This window comes from Sinocyclocheilus rhinocerous, unplaced genomic scaffold (genome assembly GCF_001515625.1).
Source record: "Sinocyclocheilus rhinocerous isolate Xijiao unplaced genomic scaffold, SAMN03320098_v1.1 scaffold1561, whole genome shotgun sequence".
NCBI classification, from domain to species: domain Eukaryota; kingdom Metazoa; phylum Chordata; class Actinopteri; order Cypriniformes; family Cyprinidae; genus Sinocyclocheilus; species Sinocyclocheilus rhinocerous.
The window spans coordinates 575,365-594,911 of NW_015652263.1; the positions used below are offsets into that span (position 1 = coordinate 575,365).

A 19,547-nucleotide genomic window follows, 5' to 3' on the forward strand; every position below is an offset into this window, starting at 1 on the left:
GTGTAAGACAGAAATTTAACAATGAATCTATTCACTGTTCAAGACCCTTCTCACTTTTATGGGAAGATTAGCTTTTTGGCTTCAACGAATATTTTAAAGTGCTTTTATTTAATCTATTTACTTAAATGAATTATATATATAATAAAAAAAAATAAAATAAAAAAAATATATATATATCATTTAATATTTTATACCTGATTGTACCCCTGTTCTGGATGTTATTACTTTTATATTACTTTTGTAGTTTTTTTTTTTCTTTCTTTCTGTTTTAGGATTATGCTTATCTGTAGCCTATAATCTTCAATATTTTGCGTCTCCGCCCACAAAGTGACGTCGAACAGGATGTAGATTTGCACAGGGAAGTGTAGCTCGCAAAGTTGTAACGTCAACTGCTTCCTTAACAATGGCGACTGTCACGACCGAGTCATTGGTGTCGGCAAGATTCAGAGGAGTACTGCTTGTTGTGATTCTTCAATTTGTATTAATACCACCGCTGACTGCTATATCAGAGCCGGGAAAATGGGTCCTGGATGTGGATAATGTAAGTGCATCACCACCTGCAGCGAAACCTTGACGCTCGTGTTGTATCTTCTAGTCTCATGACAGTCCATTGTCTTTACACACACAACACCGGTTAACAGCCACTATTAATGAATGTATAGAATTGGAAGAATGTGTAGAATATATATCGGGGATCGATAATATGATGTTATCTGCCTACAGTGAACGTGTAATAAGGGATGAGGCTAAACTATAAGCAATGGCTCTACAGGATTTCTAGTCTGGTCTTGCCCTAATATAGCTGATTGCATACTAATTAGTGATGTCCGGTTCGTGAACGAATCGTTCGATTTAACCGGTTCTTCTTAGTGAACCGGTTGAACCAGTTCACCAAATCGGACTGAATCGTTTGAAACGGTTCGCGTCTCCAGTAAGCATTAATCCACCAATTACTTAAGTTATTCACTTTTTTTACTTATGCACATCACTGCCTGTTACTGTATTTGGGTGCTTAGTTGCAAAACTTAATTGTAAACTTTTCAGATCATGATTATGTTTTAACTGACTGAAGTTATGATTACTGACTTTATATATTTGAATGTGTATTTTCATCCCGGCCCGGGACGATAGACTTGATATCATGACGTAATCGCGAATGACGTCATTACGTTAGGGCGTAAAAGAACCGATGAACCGTTTTTTTGAACCGGTTCATTGAAACGAACTGTCCGAAAGAACCGGTTCGCGGAAAAGAACCGGACTTCCCATCACTAATACTAATGTTTTTATTAGTTACAAATACATTTCTTGCGTAATATATGAGCATGAAGTATTTCATTTTTAGGGTAACTACTGAGATCAACAAATTGTAAGAATCCTCCTTTTTGTGTATTTTAGGTAGGTGGGAGCCCAAAGTTCTACTATTTTCCGAAGACGATGTTCAATAATACTTTAATTGAAATTAATTGTGAGTATGCTCTTTACTTTATCTGTTTTCTTGTATTTTTCTCTCTCTCAGTTTTCTCTGACACTGACGAGCACATTTTTTATTAGCGCTGAAAAGAATTGTAATCGATAAAACAACACAAAAATCTAACAATGCACATGCCAAAAGTAGGTTAAATTTAAAAAAGTACATTAAAATAAAATATAGATTTTATTTACTGTATATATGCTCTTTAATTTATCATTTTTTATAGGGCTGCACGACAAATAGCATGCCATATTTAATAAGCATCTTGTCAGAAAGCCGGTTCTGTAATCAGCGGTAAATCTCCATCACCTGCGTGCTTTCACATTGAGCAGCATTAACTACACAGAGCCGTTGTTCAATAATAATTGAATCCAGTGCATTAGCGAATGACATGCTTTGACTGCTCTGATTATTATTTGTATTCTTATGCTGTATATATTTCAGTGAACATTGAAGGGTGTGCTGTTCCTGTAAACCTCACTATAGCATGGTATTTGCAGAGTTCTCCTTGCTACGACGAAGTGTTTGGACTTGATGTGAGTGTATTTTTTACCAAAAAGTGCTATTTTTGAATTTACAGCAGTTTAATATGCATTATTCTCTTTTCTTCAAAAAGCCTGAATCAGCAAATGTCTATTTTGAGAGCGCCGCTGTGCACCGGGAAGGAAGCTATGGATTCTACATATACCACAAGTATGAGCCTATAAAGTGTGAATCTAATATTCCTGGAATTAAGGTACATGGCATCTTCACTCTCTCATACATAACTTGTTGAATGAATGTACAGTTTATCACTGTGTTAATGAACATAAAAGAGTTTGCATTTAGTTGTAGGTTTAAATTTTTTAGTTAAGTCAGGTCAGACAGGTCTGACAAATTAACATGAATGCCAAGAGATCTTTCTTTCTTTCTTTTTTTTTTTTTTTGATTGGACTCCCCAGTTTGGAGTAAAAGACTTTGATCATCCTAACCAGCTGACGCCATTGGTGAGTTGAACTGATGCTTTTAAACCAGGGTTTTTCCGGGGTCAAAAATAGTGGTAGCTTTTGCATATGGTCATCCGCTTGTGCAAAGTTGATTGAGTACATAATTGAATCTAATAATTAACACATGAAATGTGTTATATGAAATATTGATTTGAGATGACAAGAAAGAGAGTGATCTATGAAACTAGAACAGCTAGCTATGTTGGAATTCAGTTGCCTAATTCAGCGGCACAGAATGCTGTGATTGACCAATCAGAATCCAGTTTTCCAAAGAGCCTTGGTAATTAGTATTTCATTTGTCATTCTGATTATCTGACACAGATTCTGTCTCACTGTTTTCTCACTGGTTTTATTGTTAACTTAAATAGCCAAAGCTTAAACAACCAGCAGACTTTGCTGTTAATTTGAATGTCTGGTCTAATCAGTCATTGGTTCTTTTGAGTGTGTGTGCCCAGGGCCACCTTTCATAAACGTATTGCTGTCAAGCTATTAAACTATTAATCCTGCTTAGATTTAGTCCAGTGTGGAAGGAATTCTGCCAAATTTAGAAAACTGCAAAATCAGAAATGACAATGCAAATTAGCATAAAATATTTTTAATATTGCAGCAGTTCAAAATTTTACTTAGGCTTTACTGTGTATACCTAGGGAAACTTTGTCGGCTCTTTTGTGTTTCAGTCAACCCCAAATTCACAAGGCAGAAGAAGGAGGGACTCAGTGAAGACCGAAGGGCAGACAAAAAATGTCAGTTCATAATCTGTTTCATATTTTTCAAAAATGTACTCAAAATAAAAAGTCTGTCATTTATTCACCCTCTAAACCTATGTGATGCTTTTTTCTTGTAGAACACAAAAGGAAATCTTTAGCAGAATATCTGAGCTGTTCTCTGCCTTACAAGGGACTAGGGACTGTCAGGCTTCAAAAAGGACCAAAAGCAATATATAGTTATTTTTAAAAATTTTTGCAGTCATAGTCTCCATTTAGTTTCACTGTATGAAAAAGAGCAACTTACATGTTAATGAGAGTGTGTAAATAATGACAGAATTTCTGGGTCAATTACTCCTTTTAATGCCTTGATATGATTATTAAATGATGGTACTTTTAGTTGTAAAGGAAGCAATGATGTAATATGACGTAACTTGTATGAAGTTCCATGCCAACAATGTTAAGATTTATGCAGTTCACCGTTTCAAATGTTTGCATGATCAGGCTGCAGCAACAAATTCAACGAGTGCTCCAAAAAGCAAAGACTCTTCATCAATGGAGACCTCGGTGAGTATTAAAGCACAGAAAGAATCATGAATCACAAAAAGGTTAATGTCTCTTTTTTTTTTTTTTTTTTTTTTTTTTTACATGCGTGTTTTGTTGTTGCAGCAAAAACAGTCTAAATCAGACTCTGCAGTGGCACAAACCTGGGAAGACAGCCCCTATATGTTCATCATCAAAATTGAGGCAAATCCTCCATCTGCCAAAGAAATGAAATCAAACATTAAATGTAAGATTATAATTAGGCATGCCTTAACATTAATAATGAGGTTTATGTGGTGATAAACTGTTGTGGAACTCAAAAAGCCATTATAATGTCTTATGAACGAGAACAGCCTGCTTTGACAACAAGGGGTGTTTTGAATAACGTACAATTACTAACCCATTTTATAAATGCATTAATATTTATAGTTTAATATAGATTTCATATTTTAATAATCATTTTTAAAAAATATATTATACAGTGGAGGTCAGGATGCACGGCGCCTATCAATACATCTCAGCGTCTGAATGGCCATTGATGATTGTGAGTACACATTGTTTGTGTTTTTTTTTTTGTTTGTTTTTTTCTGTTTTTGCTTTTTTAATTGTCTAATTGCAGTAGTTATTTAACGCTCAGTAGCAACGTGTTAGCATTTTGTGCAGCATTTTGGGAGGTTCTTTCATTTACAAAGCTTCCACTCATATTTTTCTTCAGTTCTACATGGTGATGTGCATCATCTATGTGATTATGGGTGTGCTGTGGTTGGCTCTCTCTGCGTGTTACTGGAGAGACCTGCTTCGGATTCAGTTTTGGATTGGAGGAGTGATCTTCCTGGGCATGCTTGAGAAGGCAGTCTACTATGCAGAGTTCCAGAGTATCCGTTACGATGGCCACTCAGGTAACACAACACTACTTAAAAATGTGTCGTTAAATATTTGTTATATTTGTTAATTTCACAAACAAATTGAACTGAGACCATACTGTGTGTCTGCAGCTGAAATGTGATATTTTTATGTGCATAAGATAACATAAGATGTTGGCATTTAAACATAAGATCACTTTCTGCACTCAAAATAGGTTTTTACAGAATTTTATAGACAGAGATGGGTATATTACCTAGAAATTGTAGTCTGTTACTGTAGTTAGTAAGGCAATCGATTACATTACAAATTTTAGGTAATATAATCAGACTACTTTTTGATTACTTTTAGATTACTTTTGACCTAACTCGTTTATCACCTAACTTGTTTGATCTAACTTGGTTTATTGACTTAAATAGGATAATCTTGTACCATATTGATATAAAAATACAAAGAGTAAGAAAATATATTCCATTCGTTGTAATTAACAACATGAAGTGCATTAAACATTACATTACGTCAAGGTTTCTCAAACTGGGGTTCGTAAATGAACTGCAGGGGGGTTGTGAGTTTAATGAAAAGCTAATAATTAATTCATAAAAAAATGTAAAATTAAAGTAAGTCATTTTTAAAATAACCTCAATCAAAATAAAACGCTTATCAAAAAAATGTAAATATTTGTTGACCTGCATGTCATGTGACCGTTAACCAATGTCAGAGAACCATTAACTTGCAAATGTGATATGTAATTATTAAATATTTATTTTAAAATCTCAGGGTTACTTCAAGTAAATATATTAGGTGAAAGATGTTCAGATGACAAAAATAGTTTAGGAATGCCTGCATTACATGTAAATAAGAAATAAAGTGAATGTGTGCATTTAAAAAGCTTTCAAAAACAAAAGCCCTCTAAATACTAATACGTGGGTAAATAACCTAATGGTAATTCAAATAAAAATGAATGCGTTCATCAGTAGTTGATGCAATGTTGAAACACTTCTTAAACCTGATATGATTTTTGTAAATCCAGTGTTCAAATGCTGTGTAGCCACCTGACCTGACTAATGACTGGTCTTTGTGTGAATGTCCATAAAACTGGAAGACTTTCTGAATGTATATAAGCAGCAGGCTATTTTAGAAAGGAACATTTAAAAGACAAAAAAGAGGAATTAAGGAGAATCAATAAATTATGAATAATATATTACTATTGTGTGAATAATATGTAATCATGCAATCAATAAAAAAGTTCCTGTAGTCTGATGACAAGTATATTAAAATTTAATCTAATTACAAGTACTTAATTTTTGGAATCTGATTACGTAATCCAGATTACATGTAATCAGTTACTTCCCAGCTCTGTTTATAGGTCATGCACATTGTGAAGACAACTGAGGGCTGTTTAATATTTAGTTTAATATTTTTTATAATTATTTCTAAAAATCTAGTAAATGTAAAAATAAAGCTGCTTTATGGTTACCACAAAGGCAAACTGTTTTGATGTACAGTATGGTCCATTATAATAATAAATCCAGGCATATGTTTGATGTGATTGTGTAAATTTGCTGTTGAACATTGATAAGGTTACTATAGTGAATGCAGTCATTATGGTGCATTATTTGTGTGTGCAGTTCAAGGTGCAGTGGTGTTTGCAGAGGTGCTTTCAGCTGTAAAAAGAACCCTGGCTCGAGTGCTTGTCATCATTGCTAGCCTTGGATATGGCATAGTCAAGTAAGTTGCTTTGAAGCAGTAATATATTGAGGCAGTTGAACAAAATGGATTAAAATCTGGTCTAAGTAATACTTTTATAAAGCAAGAATTAGTGGTTAAACGGATCATTGTTGATCCGTGATCCGTACGGACCAAGCCCAACGGTTCGGCACGCATGTGATCCGCGGATTATTGCAAAATTTAACCATAATAGAGTATAAGTTTATAATTTGTTCGTATTTACACAAGCAAGCAAATTTTAAAGAATTCCAGAGAGAAAAGGCGAAAGGGAACTCGATTCGTTACTCGCGCGCTGTTCTCCACGTGCACAGCCGCACACACATGAAGCGCGCATACGCGTTTCAGACGGCGCGTGAACACAGAACTGAATCCTCTTCTGAATCCTCTGAACAGACACATACACATAAAATTATGAAAAAATACCCATCTCGACAATCATTCAATTAAACGCAGTCAGTTATGTCTCAAGTGAATGAAAACCGCTGAGAAAGAAATCGGATGTGATGTGTATCATTATATCGGATCCGTGCATCAAATGGAAAGCAAGTTAAATTGAAATATTGTTCTTCTCTTGCTGATCCGAAAAATGATCCGATCCGTGGGTCAAAAACCGTAATGTGATCCGAACTGTGAGATTTGTGATCCGTTGAACCACTAGCAAGAATCCATTAAATTGATCAAAAGTTACACTTTGTCACTACATTGTTAAAAAATTCTGATAGGAAATTTTTTTTTTAACATTGACAATTAATATTGAAACATGTCAGCATATTACAATGATTTCTGATAGATCACTGATGTGACACTGAAGACTGGAGTAATTATGAAGAAATTACATTTTAAAATATATTTAAATAGAAAAGTTTTTTTAAATTGTAATAAAATTTCCCATATTACTTTAATACTTTTGATAACAGCATTTGCTATAAGAGTAATCTTCAGCATAGTTTTGTACATTTCTCTTTCAATAACTCCGCCTTTTTGCTGCAGACCAAGACTAGGAGCATTGCTGCACAGGGTGGTGGGGGTAGGACTGCTCTACCTTATCTTCTCCATCATAGAAGGTGTACTGAGAGTCAACACGGTAAGGAGAGTCTCACAGCTGAAACTGAACACAATTTCACTAAAAATGAAAAATGGTGACCAGTGGAGAAACATGTCCACCTTTGTGGCAAACCTCCTAATTTAACGTGATGATGCTGCACCAAATATCACGTGAAGCTTAATGTTTCTCTCTCGCAGGAGCACGGTGGTTCAAGCAGGCTGCTTTGTGACATTGTTATGGCCCTCATTGATTCTTGTATTGTGTGGTGGATATCCTTTCACAAGTCGATCATCTGTTAAGACTGTGTGTTCATTTTGTGCTGTTATTACAGTGACTTCTGCATGGTGTAGATTGGGACAGATAAATGGAAATGAAAGTAGATCGAACCGGGTAGATTTTTTGTGGTTACAAGTGCATACAGTTCACTCTGTTCAATTCTTTTTAGGAAGCCATGTTATGGAAATTTCAGTCTCTCTTTGCTCTTCTCAGTTTCTTTGGCTCATGTGATGGTGGTGTGCAGCTGGGATAATGCTTTGTAAAATATATTTTTTCTGTCTTGCCTCAAAGCTAGTAGCATGATCTACCTTTGTTGGGCTGAATGGTGGTTATGGTTTTGCAATGTGTGAGTACTAGGGCTGGGCGATGTAGTAAATATTAAGATGTATTTGTGATGATTCTGATTGCAATATTAAGCACCATACTAAGTGTTTTAACACTATTTGGAGGTGAAAAATGGATCATTACAATAGTTCGTAAGATCGGTTCATTTCTGTTAATCAGATTAAACTGTACATCAATTCTGATTCAACGATTCACTTAAAAATAGGAAAATATTATTGTTTTAGTAATAGTAATGTTTGCATACACTACTGTTCAGACATTTGGGATGAATTAAAATTATCAAAATTGAAAGACTTCTACATTGAAACCAAAAACAATTTATTCGTCAAAGAATCCTGAAAAAAAGTTTCAGGATTTCTATAAAAATAAGCAGCACAACTGTTTTAAACATTGATCATAATAAGAAATGTTTATTGAGCACCAAATCAGCATATTAGAATGATTTCATGTGACACTGAAGACTGGAATAATGGCTGCTGAAAATTCAGCTTTGCCATAACCATAACAAATTATAAAAAAATAAGTAAATAAATAAATAAAGGTCACAGTTTCAAGCCGTATCAGAGCAAATACATAAATATTGAGGTACTGAATATCATAAATAGGCAATTGCCCAGCCCTATGTAGGTCCCTCTGATGGTGGTGTGTGTGTGATGGTGCTACTCTTCTCTGTCTTTCCCTCTCTCTTCCCCCTATATTGTTCTGCCAGGCTGAAGATGACCTGGTGTTGCTGGCTGCCATCCCCTTGGCTGTTCTCGACTCTACCCTCTGCTGGTGGATATCCTACGTTTCTCCATTGCTGTTTGTGTGTGTCCCTCTTTCTCTCTTAATGGGTTGTGTAACAGTGGCCCTGCATATGTGGGATGTTGATCACCCCTCTTTTTGTTCTCCTTTGTGATTTCTGGGATTTTCTGTACTCCTAAAGCTTGAGGACACCTAAAGGACAAACCTGTGCACGTTTACAGTCAGGAAGACTCTATGCAGTTCGCTACATTTTCTGTTTCACGTCTCTTTTTTTTTTTTACTGCCAAGTAAACTGTTTGCATTAGATTGTGTATGAACAGGAAGTCGCTGAGCCCTAGTGATCAGATATAGTCCTTGACACTCAGTCACATCTTCATTAGCCTGGCCCAGACGATGAAGCTCCTTCGGCTGAGGAGAAATGTGGTCAAGCTGTCCCTTTACCGACACTTCACCAACACTCTCATATTCGCTGTCTTTGGTGAGCATATGCGTCACACTACTAAATTATTGTGCAAAGTGTCTTTGACAGGATTACAGTACTGCATTGAAACTGCCAGTGATTAATGTTCGTGTAATTTTCGCATACTGAATTATGATTGGTCTGTGTCAAACATCTGGGTTACATGATTTATTAATGGAAAGTAAGCCGTAATTGGGGACATTCAATCTCAGTGTCTCTTTCTTGCTATATTTAGGTTTACAACTTTTCAAACTATCATTTTACTGAAAACTTGCAAGCACTGATATTTCCTTAATGATACACTACCGTTCAAAAGTTTGGGGTCTGTAAGACAAAAGATTTCTATTTCTTAATAAATACTGTTATTTTTCACTTTCTATTCATCAAAGAATCCTGAGAAAAATTTAGTTTTCCACAAAGGTATTGAGCAACGCAACTGTTTTCAATATGGATAATAAGAAGAAATGCTTTTTGAGCACCAAATCAGTATATTAGAATGATTTCTGAAGGATCATGTGACACGGAAGACTGGAGTAATGACTACTGATTATTCAGTTTTTTTGCCATCACAGGAATAAATGACATTTTAAAACGTTAAAATAGAAAACAGTTATTTTAAATTGTAATAATATTTCCCAATATTATTGTTTTACTGTATTAATGATAAAATATTTTCTTTCAATGAAGTAAAACTAGTTTTAGAATGTTTATCTGAAATACATTTAAAAAAAACTTTTTTTTTTCATCCCCATTAATATAGCCGTTATAGCTGGTAACTATAAACAAACAAACAGTATTAATGATCTAATAAATGCAGCCTTGGGGAGCAAAATAGATTCCTTTTTTTTTTTTTTTTTTTTTACTAATAAAAAAATCGGTAACACTTTATTTTAAGGTGTCCTTGTTACAAGTTACATGTACATTGCATGCAGGTAACCCTAAGCCAAACCCTAATCTTGAATTTATACTTGAATGTATAATTACACTGTAACAAGGACACCTTAAAATAAAGTGTAACCTGAAAACCTTACTTAGCCCAAACTTTGAAATAAAGTGTTTCCATATATAGTTATTTTGCTTTCTTTTTTTGCCACATGTTCTCATAATGAAATGCTGCTTCTCTTTCAGCTTCTGTTATATTTATTGTGTGGACAACGAAGACTTTCAAGTTATCCAAGTGCCAATCTGTAAGCCTTCTCTTTTTATATGTAATATGTCTTCTGTTTTTTAGTTAAACCCATATACTTATAATGACACCTCCTTGCCTTCACAACTACTCTTGTAGGACTGGAGAGAGCTGTGGATAGATGATGCCTTCTGGCGCTTCCTGTTCTCTAGTATCCTGCTTGTCATCATGTTCTTATGGAGGCCGTCAGCCAACAACCAGAGGTAAAGCACTTCACCGCTATCCATGTGTCAACCCCACTCCGTTTAATAGTAGAAACAAGATTGTCAATCCTTGTCCTTCTGAACCCTTCAGGTATGCCTTCAGTCCACTGGTGGATGAGGTTAGTGAGGAAGAAGAGGAGCAGCTAATGAATGAAGCCTTCGGTAAGAGTCTTAATTAAAAAATGTGCAGGTGTGAGACAGAAGTAGTGGCCTGTATTTAAAGATGATGGAGAAATAATTCTGCACATGGGATCTTCACAAGCTGCCTTTCGTTCTCCAGTAAATAGGATGTATTTGATTTAAAGTCGTGATGAAACAGAATTGTCACGGTTGATGATTGGATGTTGAGATGTGGGTGTTGCACTCAAAAGTGGAGGCAGATGTACATGAGCTTGCAGGGATGGGTTTAAACAAACTAAATGATTGGTGAAGTTATGACAAATTATGTCATTTGAACAAAAAAGTACTAGGTCAGTTTTTTTTAATAAACATATACATAGAGAAACGTTTACAATAAGATCTATAACGTGCATTTAGAAAATAGGGTCCTTTTTCATTTCATGCCAACTTGAAAACAACATGCAGTTTACATTTCATCAGCACACTTGAATGCTGTCTATCAAGTCTGCAGATCTGGTTATCAGCCTTTGTTTGCTGTGCTTTCATTTGACTGCGTTTAGCCGGTTCTAACCAGTTAAACTTGAATTCACAGATGGTGTGAAAATGAGAGGGATGAAACCAGAGACCAATGGAAGTGCAAAACCCAGCAAAGTGGTAATTCATAACAATACTTGGCATAAAAAAATGGAATTGTTTCATGAAAATAAGCATGTTGTATTGCCATATATAAGAATGCCTTATGAAGGATTAGACATGCTGTTTACATATAAAAAAACACCATATTGTGTGGAAACAATTGCTTATTGTTGTGTATTTTCAAATATGCCACATATTTTTGGTGATGCCAAGGCCTTCACCTCATGGTAAATTTGTTTTATATTCCATTCAGGATGAAGATCTCAAATGGGTCGAGGAGAACATTCCCTCATCAATGGCTGATGTGTAAGTCCAGGGAGTCATATGTGTATAGAAATTATGGTTATTAGCACTAATAGCATTATTCAGTATGTCACTGATTATTTGTACACCCAAACATGTCATCAGTTTGCCTGTAAAGCTACTAGCAATCTGCCGTGTCATTGACGTGTCCTTTTGTTTTACAGCGCACTGCCGCCACTGCTAGACTCAGACGAGGTAAGTGTCTCATATTCTGATTGGCCAGCAGTGGGCACCCTTTGAGCTTCCAAAGTAAAGCAGAAAGCGCTCAGCCTGTCACGTCACAGTGTTTACCCTCGCTCCCTCTCCTTCAGTTGTTTTCTTTCTGCTTGGAACAAAAGGAGCGCTGAGGTTTTGTCTGACTAATGAGAGCTCACTTAAGCTAACATTGGATGTGTTCATATATCGAACAGCAGCCAATGTGGACAAATCTCTTAAAAGAGGAGATCAGAGATTACATACTACAAAAAATGCAGGATTTTGATAGGTTTTTATGTAACCATGTTATTTATTTTAGGAATTTCATTGTATTGCTGTGTGACTCACTTTCCTCAAAGGTTAAAAGATTATTTCCTGTCATGATTTTGAATTTTTTTTTCTTTCTTTTTTCCTCCTCAGGAGATCATGACTACAAAATTTGAGATGTCCAAAATGGAGTAGATCTATGAAGATGTATGTAATGTATATAATGTGTGTATGACAATGCACAACTGCTTTATCCCAAAACATGAGCTTTTCATAAGCAACGTTTGTAAATATGTGGGACGATGAGGGTAATGCAGTAAAGGACTTTCGGTTTATTTTTAACTGCCTGTTTGTATTTATATTTTCTCAGATAATATGGTGTAAGAGTTTATTAAATCATAACTGTAAATTGCCTTTGACTGTTGTTTACATATCTACAGTACAAAATGTGATTAAAACACATTAGTTTGTGCATTGTGCTCTTTCACTAAGAGGCTTTTGCACAACAATCCTCTTATTAATTACATAAAGATGGGAAAACATGTAAGATAAAAGCTCTCTCTTCTGGTTTTCTTTAATTCATCAGTATGCTTTCACAAATTAACAGTACCTCTCTGACCTAGTGGTATTTTCAGTAAAAGTGGCCTTTTATCTTAAGATATCCTAATATCTTGTTGGCCTGTGCACCATTAAGCAGATTGCCTTTCAATGGATTTATCTGACGTGAGTTTTTAATGCTCTGTGTCATAGTTAATAGACACTCGCCTGGGTACAGTTAGATGACGAGGGAAAATGAGGTTGCAAGAGTTTTGTCTGTCAACACTGTCTAAAACAAAGGGCAGAGGTGGGTTTTTTCCCCCCAATTGATTCAAACTTATCTTTTTTTTTTTACCAGTTAAACTGCTGGCCACAGTATATTTAGCAGCATATCCAAATGCCTGTTGTAAATAAAAGTATTTTATACCAAAACAAACAGTAAAACGTTAATGACCCTTCTTGACATGAGATCTAATGCTTTGACTACATATGCTAAGTCTGTGAAGTCCACCTGGGTCGTGCTGTCGATAGGTATTGATTTCTTCTCAAAGCCACATTCAAAGTCTGTCATGCAGAGTGTCAGTTTCACCCACTTGCCAATACAGTCTCAATATCTCTGTCCTGTTTTGTCCCTGTTAAATCAGCTCATTATCTGTTAATACTTCCAAACGGTTCTTCATTAACCCTGACCCCGCTGTGAGCTATAGGGAATGCTGCACCAAACCTGTTGCTAGGATTTCTGTTAAGCTGCAGTTAACGTTCTAATTGCATGATTTAGTGTAAATAGTTGACAGTGTGATGGTCGTCAAGGATGGTACAGTCATAATCACCTGAGCTCAATACAAATATCAAGGGGATAGAGTAGGATATTAAATGACAGTTAAAGTAATCCAATATAAATTGACATTTGCCATAATACAGTGTTCATATTAGGGGTTTTATGTAATGTGTGTTCCCATTTCCAAGATGCAAATTATGCACTATTTGTGAAGCAGTATTTTTGGAGGGAAATTAAACATTCTCTCCATTGATTTGCATTAGCTGAGTCTATTTTACAACTGCCCCAAATGGCAAACCCAGTTAATCTGTTATTGGTCAGCATTTTCTAAAATCTGTCAATGATGGCATAATCTGCAAGAAAACCCAGAGAAGTACTTAATGTTTAATGGTGGTTTATTCATGTACACAAGATAACAGTCTAAAAACAAAAACACAGAGATTAGAGCACATTCCGTATTGAATTCACAATTCAGGGGCAGTCTGGCAGGCTGTTATTATTTCAAATGTGTCTGTATCACGTATATCTAGTCAAAGGAAAAGTAACAGAACAGAATGGCAATTAATATAAAACTAACAGTTTTTATGATCACGGTACTTTATGATCACGGTACTTTGTGATCACTGAGATTAACATTTCAAAGGAATGTCATTTATGACGATATAAAATCTCACTAGTAGACAGGCAAATCATTTACAATGATGGAATGGTAGCAAGAACTGCACTGATTGATGATTCTGAATTATTGCTTTTCAAGATTTTTTTTAACTGTGGATTGCATCTCTCACCATGGTGAATCGTGGCGTAAACATGTGATCACTCCATATTTGGGGGGAGGGGGGGCAAAGCTCCTCGCTGAACGAATCCCATGCAGATCTAATCCTCTTTGTGTGGCGTCACACGTTTCCCGCCTTTTTTCCTGGTAAATGATAACAGAAGAGATTTCAGAATATATTACAGTATATTTCTACATTTAAAATTTTCATTAATTATACACACATTTTTGTCACAACGAAGAGGTTCATTTAGATTCACCAATATAAATGTTCAACTTTATAATACAGGACAGCAAACACTACACAACTGCATCTGACAGTATTGTGAAAAACCTCTGCCTCAAAAACACTCAATTATTAGTGGTTCCATGTTAACATAGAGACATGCTGTAAACTTTCCTTAAATAAATTACTTTATGTATAGAATACTTTTTGAGAATACACAAATTGCTACTTTGGATAACTTCACAACAGCTCAATTAAAGCACCTGTATCTTCCTTAGAATTCACTGACCCTAAAATTCACAATGTTTTAAAGGGGTGACGGAGTGTAGCAATGTCTTTTTGACATGTGCCCACAACACCAGAACATGTTCCCACAAACACAGATGAAGGTGCTCAGGATCGCCAAGGATCAATACATAGATCCCTGATTTAAAGTAACTTCTCTGTGACATTAACTGACATCAATATCTGTGTAACTGCTATTGTTCTCAGGCTGGAAACACTTCAAACTGCTGTCCAGAACATCCTTCTCCTTGGCTAACTGTTCAGTGGCTGAGCATACAACTGCAGGAACGATAGAAGCTGCAACCTCATAGAACATCTTCTTCAAGGCCTCCTCTTGTTCATCTGTATTGGTCTTCGCTGACCCAGAAAGGGACCCTCCACATTGAGGGGCCCCATCCCCCCCAGTCTCTACCTCAACACTAGTACCTACTCCTACTTTAGATTCTGCTTTGTCATTTCCATTTTGCTGTAGATCTCTCGAGTCAATTTGAGCTTCACACTCACCGCTTTGGGCAACTGCATTGACAGTATCGCACTTCCCGTCTTGACTGAGGATCTTCCCGTCCTTCGGACAAGTTTTGCCACTAGAGTCTATGGTCTCCTGGTTGGCCTCCTCATCCTTCACATCATTCTGGGTTGTTACTTCATGATTGTGTGCTGCGTTGTCCTCTGATGTAGCATCTGAGCATCCATTCTCACCATTGGCTTTTGGCTCTGTCTGGCCTTCACCCTCTGGTGCTGGATCCGCTACGTGAGACTTGTCTGATGGCTGACCAGATGGTGCACTAGTGTGGGACCTCTCCTCTCCATCAGAACTCTTGTGTTCGCCTGCCACCTGAGCTTCATTATTGCTCTCACTCGAAGCCGCAGTCTGCTCCTCTGATCCAGTCTGTGGGACATCAGTTGCCCCAGCTGCATCATCAAGGCCATCCACGTCTTTAGCCTCACTCTCACCAGTACCATCTCCATCTTTCTGGGCTGCTGTACCCTCCCCCATGTCCATGCTGGTGCTCTTCCCCTTTCGCAGTATGAAGTTTTTTAGTGACACAGCACGGTTGAAGTGAGTCCTTTTTGCCTTGGCTGTCTTGCCTGAGTCTTTACCCGCCTGTGGTTCATCAGTCTGCTCTTGCTCACCCGCTGCTTCCTCCTCTACTCCACCAGAGTCAGCTGCCCTCTTTGATTTGGGAATAACTCGTTTTTTGAAAGAGGTCCAGATCTCATTTGCATGCTGGTCCACCGATTTTGCATGCTGTGTAGTAGCAGTTGCTCCTTTCTCCTCCTCACCCTCAACATTAGTCTTCTCCTGTGTTTCTATGTCACTGGCTACCTTTACATCTTCCGTCCCCTGTTCAGCCTCTGGGGCATTTTCGTCTTTAACATCTGAAGAGTCTTTGTCCTTTGGTTTGTGGATTCCAACAACTGAAGAATCTCTCTTCAGACCTTGGAATGTCCAGGATCTCTTTAATTTCCACCTTTTTTGCCCAGAGTGCTCTGACTTTGTAGTGGAATCCAGTGTCCCACTATCTCCTGCTCCATCTGCACTGGTTCCTTCTGCTCCCTCAGCATCCTTGGACTCGTCTGTGCTTTTCTTGTGACTTTTCTGAGCCATGCGTTTCTTAAAAGAGTGCCAGCGCTTCATGTTTTTTGTTGTTTGGGGGTTAGACTTGTCTGGCTCGTCTGCAGTCGGAGGCTCCTCTGCTTGGTCTGCCACATTTGTACTGGCATCAGCATCCTCCAGCCTGTCTAGTGATTTTGACCGAACCTTGCCATGTTTTTGGAGTGCCCCTGCTTCCTCCTTTTTGTCTGTGCTTTTGTGCGAGAAAATTTTAGCAACAGGCTTGCGGATGAAGTCCCTAACACTAGACTTCTCTCCTTGCTTTGGCTTGGCACCAGATGCCTTTTGCTCTTGGGAAGCCTCCTCATTTTCTGGTGCTTTTTCAATAGTCTGCCCATCAGCTGCAGCCACGCCAGCTTCTGCTGGCTGACTAGATTCCTGCTCTTTAGGACCTGCAGTATCCCCTTGATCGTTCTGGCTAGAGACCTTATCCTGCTCCTCTCCAGTAGAATCCTCAGCTCCTGTCTGCTGCTCCTTCTTTTTCTTCCCTCCCATTACTTTTCCAAGCCCACTTTTATTTAAAAAAGAGTTCCATATTTTCTCAGAGGCTGGCTTGGATTTGCTATCAGCTGGTTGCTCTGTGCTTGGCGGTGCCTCAGTAGTAGGCTGTGTTTCCTCAGTTGAAGCTGGGGCTTCCTCTGTTGAAGCTGGGGCTGGATTTGTGGTTTCTACCTTGGCCTTGTTCTCGACAATGTCTGCTTGGACAGGCTCTGCATTAGCCTCGGTTGCTGCCATATCGAAAATAAAAACTCCAGCTATCAGGTCTTCCTCGTTGAAATATACTTATTTCCTTGAGTTCTTTATGGAACCGAGTTCATTGATAATCAGCCAACAGCTCTGTGAGTGTTCCTATCCAACTTATTTCCATAAGAAATGGGCAATTCTGCATCATATTCCGTATGGAGTAGATGGACTTCAAAGCTAGAAGGAGAAAACACAACAATCAGTTTTAAATTGGCTGCATGTATTTCAATCAGCATATGAGATTTTTTTTTTTTTTTTTTTTTACAATGCTTGAAACTGGTGTATCTTAGCTGTACTGTTGTGTTCTACATGGGGTAAAAATAAAGTATGTACTAGACAAACTTATGCTGTCTTTAAGTGCCTCCAATCACCTTGGAGTCACAGTGTACACATGATCACTGATGTGTTTTACCATTTAGGCTATTTGGAGTTTTTCTTGTACTTTATAAAATCTCTCATTTAGATATTGAGCTGAATACACCACATCTTCTGTTGACATTTAGCTTATCTCATTGCGTAAATGCACACGTATGTGTTGTCAGGCAAGGACGTGAAAATGGCAAATGCAAAAATAAGTCCACATACCGTTGCCCATATGACGATGAAAGATCTTATTATAAACCTCTAAACTTTTCACCCTAGGTCAACTCATATCGCTTAACACTGGGGCTGGTTTTGTTTCTACACAGAGGATTCTTTTGAGATTAAAAAAATGAAAAATTTCGTCAGGCTTTCTTGATGCTTCAAGCAATTTAATGCTTCCTCTGAATGACCCACTTGCGAATTTCAAATTATTTTACGTTGTATTTGGTCTGAGACGCTAGAGGTGAAACCACATTTAACATAGTTACATAATTGATTTATTCAAGGAACCTTATGACTGTATGCACCGTAAAATGAGTACAGTAGCGTAAAAAACAGAAGCAATATTCTTTGCCTTGTGAAAAGCCTGATGGAAAGAACATGGCTTAATTGGATTTTGCCGTGACTGAGTCTGTTTACTGATGGGGCACAAGACCCTACTTGCCCATCCGACTGACACTGGGACAATTGAGGCTTGACGGTTTTGTCCCCTCTTTTCATGGACAAAACCCTTGCCCTTTGTTATGCAAACACAGTAGAAGAGACTTGGAGAAGCTCCCTCGATAAAGCCTTAAGTGTGGGCTCAAACCTTGCTTTGCAAAAGTAGAACATGATTCTAATGAGAAACGAGGGAAAAGCCTATGCAAATGCTCGAGACAGCAGGTGCCAGTGCTCTTCAAAACCTCATTTGCATTGCTAATGCGTTCCTAACCATCTCCTCCATTTTGTAAAAATGTGTTTATCAACATCACTCAAGTTATTTTAATTGACGGCGCTGCACGAGTAGTACGTTATTTGCCAAAAAAACGTCGAAAAGACGCAAGCAGACATCCTACTTCCGTTGTGTCTGGAAAACAACCCTGAACAATGCTCATTCACGCCACTTGATTCAGATCACCAATTTATAGAACATCACAGTAGTTAGTGGAATAATTGAAAAATATTTCGATTCACGAAGCTTCCAGTAACCGCTAACACGTCTGTCATAGTGTAAATGTGTGATGTGGGAATTATGAAATCATCATGCAGCTGGAAAACAACAACCCGCGCGCCACACGCACAAGCGCGCGCGCATTCCGTGTCTATTGTGGTAAAGCCATGCTTGTTTTATTCTCGAAATCTCGTTAGTGTCCAATTCAGCGACCCAAGTGCTTTTGTGTTGTAAAAAGATATGTCACTGACACATAGCCTACACCACAGACTGGACACATTTGGGAGCAAATTCACACTTGAGTGCGTCTGATAATAATATGCGAGAGGACAGTCTGGCACGTTTGGCGAAGTTGATCGCATGAATGAATGAATGAACTCGTACCAGTTGCTTGAGAAAACACGCAATAGTGAAGCAGATGTCCTTATTCATAAATATAAACAAAGCAAGACAAGCTGGAAACGCATTAATTGAACCAAATACTCAATTTCACTATACCTACGAATTCAAATCCAGGGCGCAGTCATTGCGCGCCTATTGTCCTTTCCAAATAAATCTCTGCACTTCCTTATAATATCCATTGTAAATGCATTGCATAGGCGAAGCGTTCAAAACAACACGTATGTATTTTGACACATAAATGCAAAATGAAGTTCTGCACGACAGAAATACTCATAATAATACAACAAAAACATTATAACTAAGAAAAGAGTCTGCAAACCTTGTTCCTCGTGTGTAAATCCGTCCCGTGTGCTAGAGGAAAGGTAATAATCTGCTGCAGACTGGAAAAGACACTGAAACTAAATCCCCGCTCGCATCCTCATGCCTTGACTGAGAGATCAGTGTGTGTGTGTGTGTGGAGAATTGCGCGCGAGGGGACGTTGAGGGTCGAGCGCTGGTATTAACAGACGCGCAGCTGCGGCTCCATCTATCTCACCCTGTTGCCCTTAGCAACCAGGGAGACCACCCCCACCCTGCCACCACACACACACACACCC

At 37.7% G+C, this 19,547-nt stretch overlaps 2 protein-coding genes across 6 annotated transcripts; one reads left to right on the forward strand and one right to left on the reverse strand.

The window, feature by feature from the left end:
- The first annotated feature begins 321 nt into the window (after positions 1-321).
- On the forward strand, positions 322-12,630 carry LOC107714191 (transmembrane protein 87A-like). Of its 5 annotated transcripts, none has more exons than XM_016519955.1 (21): positions 322-541; positions 1,399-1,468; positions 1,919-2,010; positions 2,091-2,210; positions 2,416-2,460; positions 3,138-3,203; positions 3,669-3,731; positions 3,834-3,954; positions 4,190-4,251; positions 4,423-4,606; positions 6,197-6,296; positions 7,287-7,380; positions 8,672-8,740; positions 9,076-9,184; positions 10,295-10,353; positions 10,452-10,555; positions 10,647-10,717; positions 11,268-11,329; positions 11,565-11,617; positions 11,779-11,809; positions 12,230-12,630. In XM_016519955.1, exons 1-21 carry the CDS (start codon positions 404-406, stop codon positions 12,269-12,271), a joined length of 1,755 nt encoding a protein of 584 aa, XP_016375441.1. In that variant the 5' UTR covers positions 322-403; the 3' UTR covers positions 12,272-12,630. The 5 variants fall into 5 exon arrangements, with proteins under 5 accessions (XP_016375441.1, XP_016375443.1, XP_016375444.1 ...); XM_016519957.1 differs by lacking the exons at positions 3,138-3,203; positions 8,672-8,740 and adding exons at positions 2,978-2,996; positions 7,539-7,610 and having other exon boundaries at positions 323-541; positions 3,664-3,731; XM_016519958.1 differs by lacking the exons at positions 3,138-3,203; positions 8,672-8,740 and adding exons at positions 2,978-2,996; positions 7,539-7,610 and having other exon boundaries at positions 323-541; positions 3,664-3,731; positions 3,843-3,954.
- A 1,144-nt stretch (positions 12,631-13,774) lies between these two features.
- On the reverse strand, positions 13,775-19,547 carry LOC107714190 (protein IWS1 homolog). The gene is made up of 3 exons (XM_016519952.1): positions 19,271-19,547; positions 15,182-17,213; positions 13,775-14,310 (listed from the first exon to the last, which is right to left on the reverse strand). The coding sequence occupies exons 2-3, from the start codon at positions 17,025-17,027 to the stop codon at positions 14,288-14,290; spliced, it is 1,869 nt and encodes a 622-aa protein (XP_016375438.1). The 5' UTR covers positions 17,028-17,213; positions 19,271-19,547; the 3' UTR covers positions 13,775-14,287.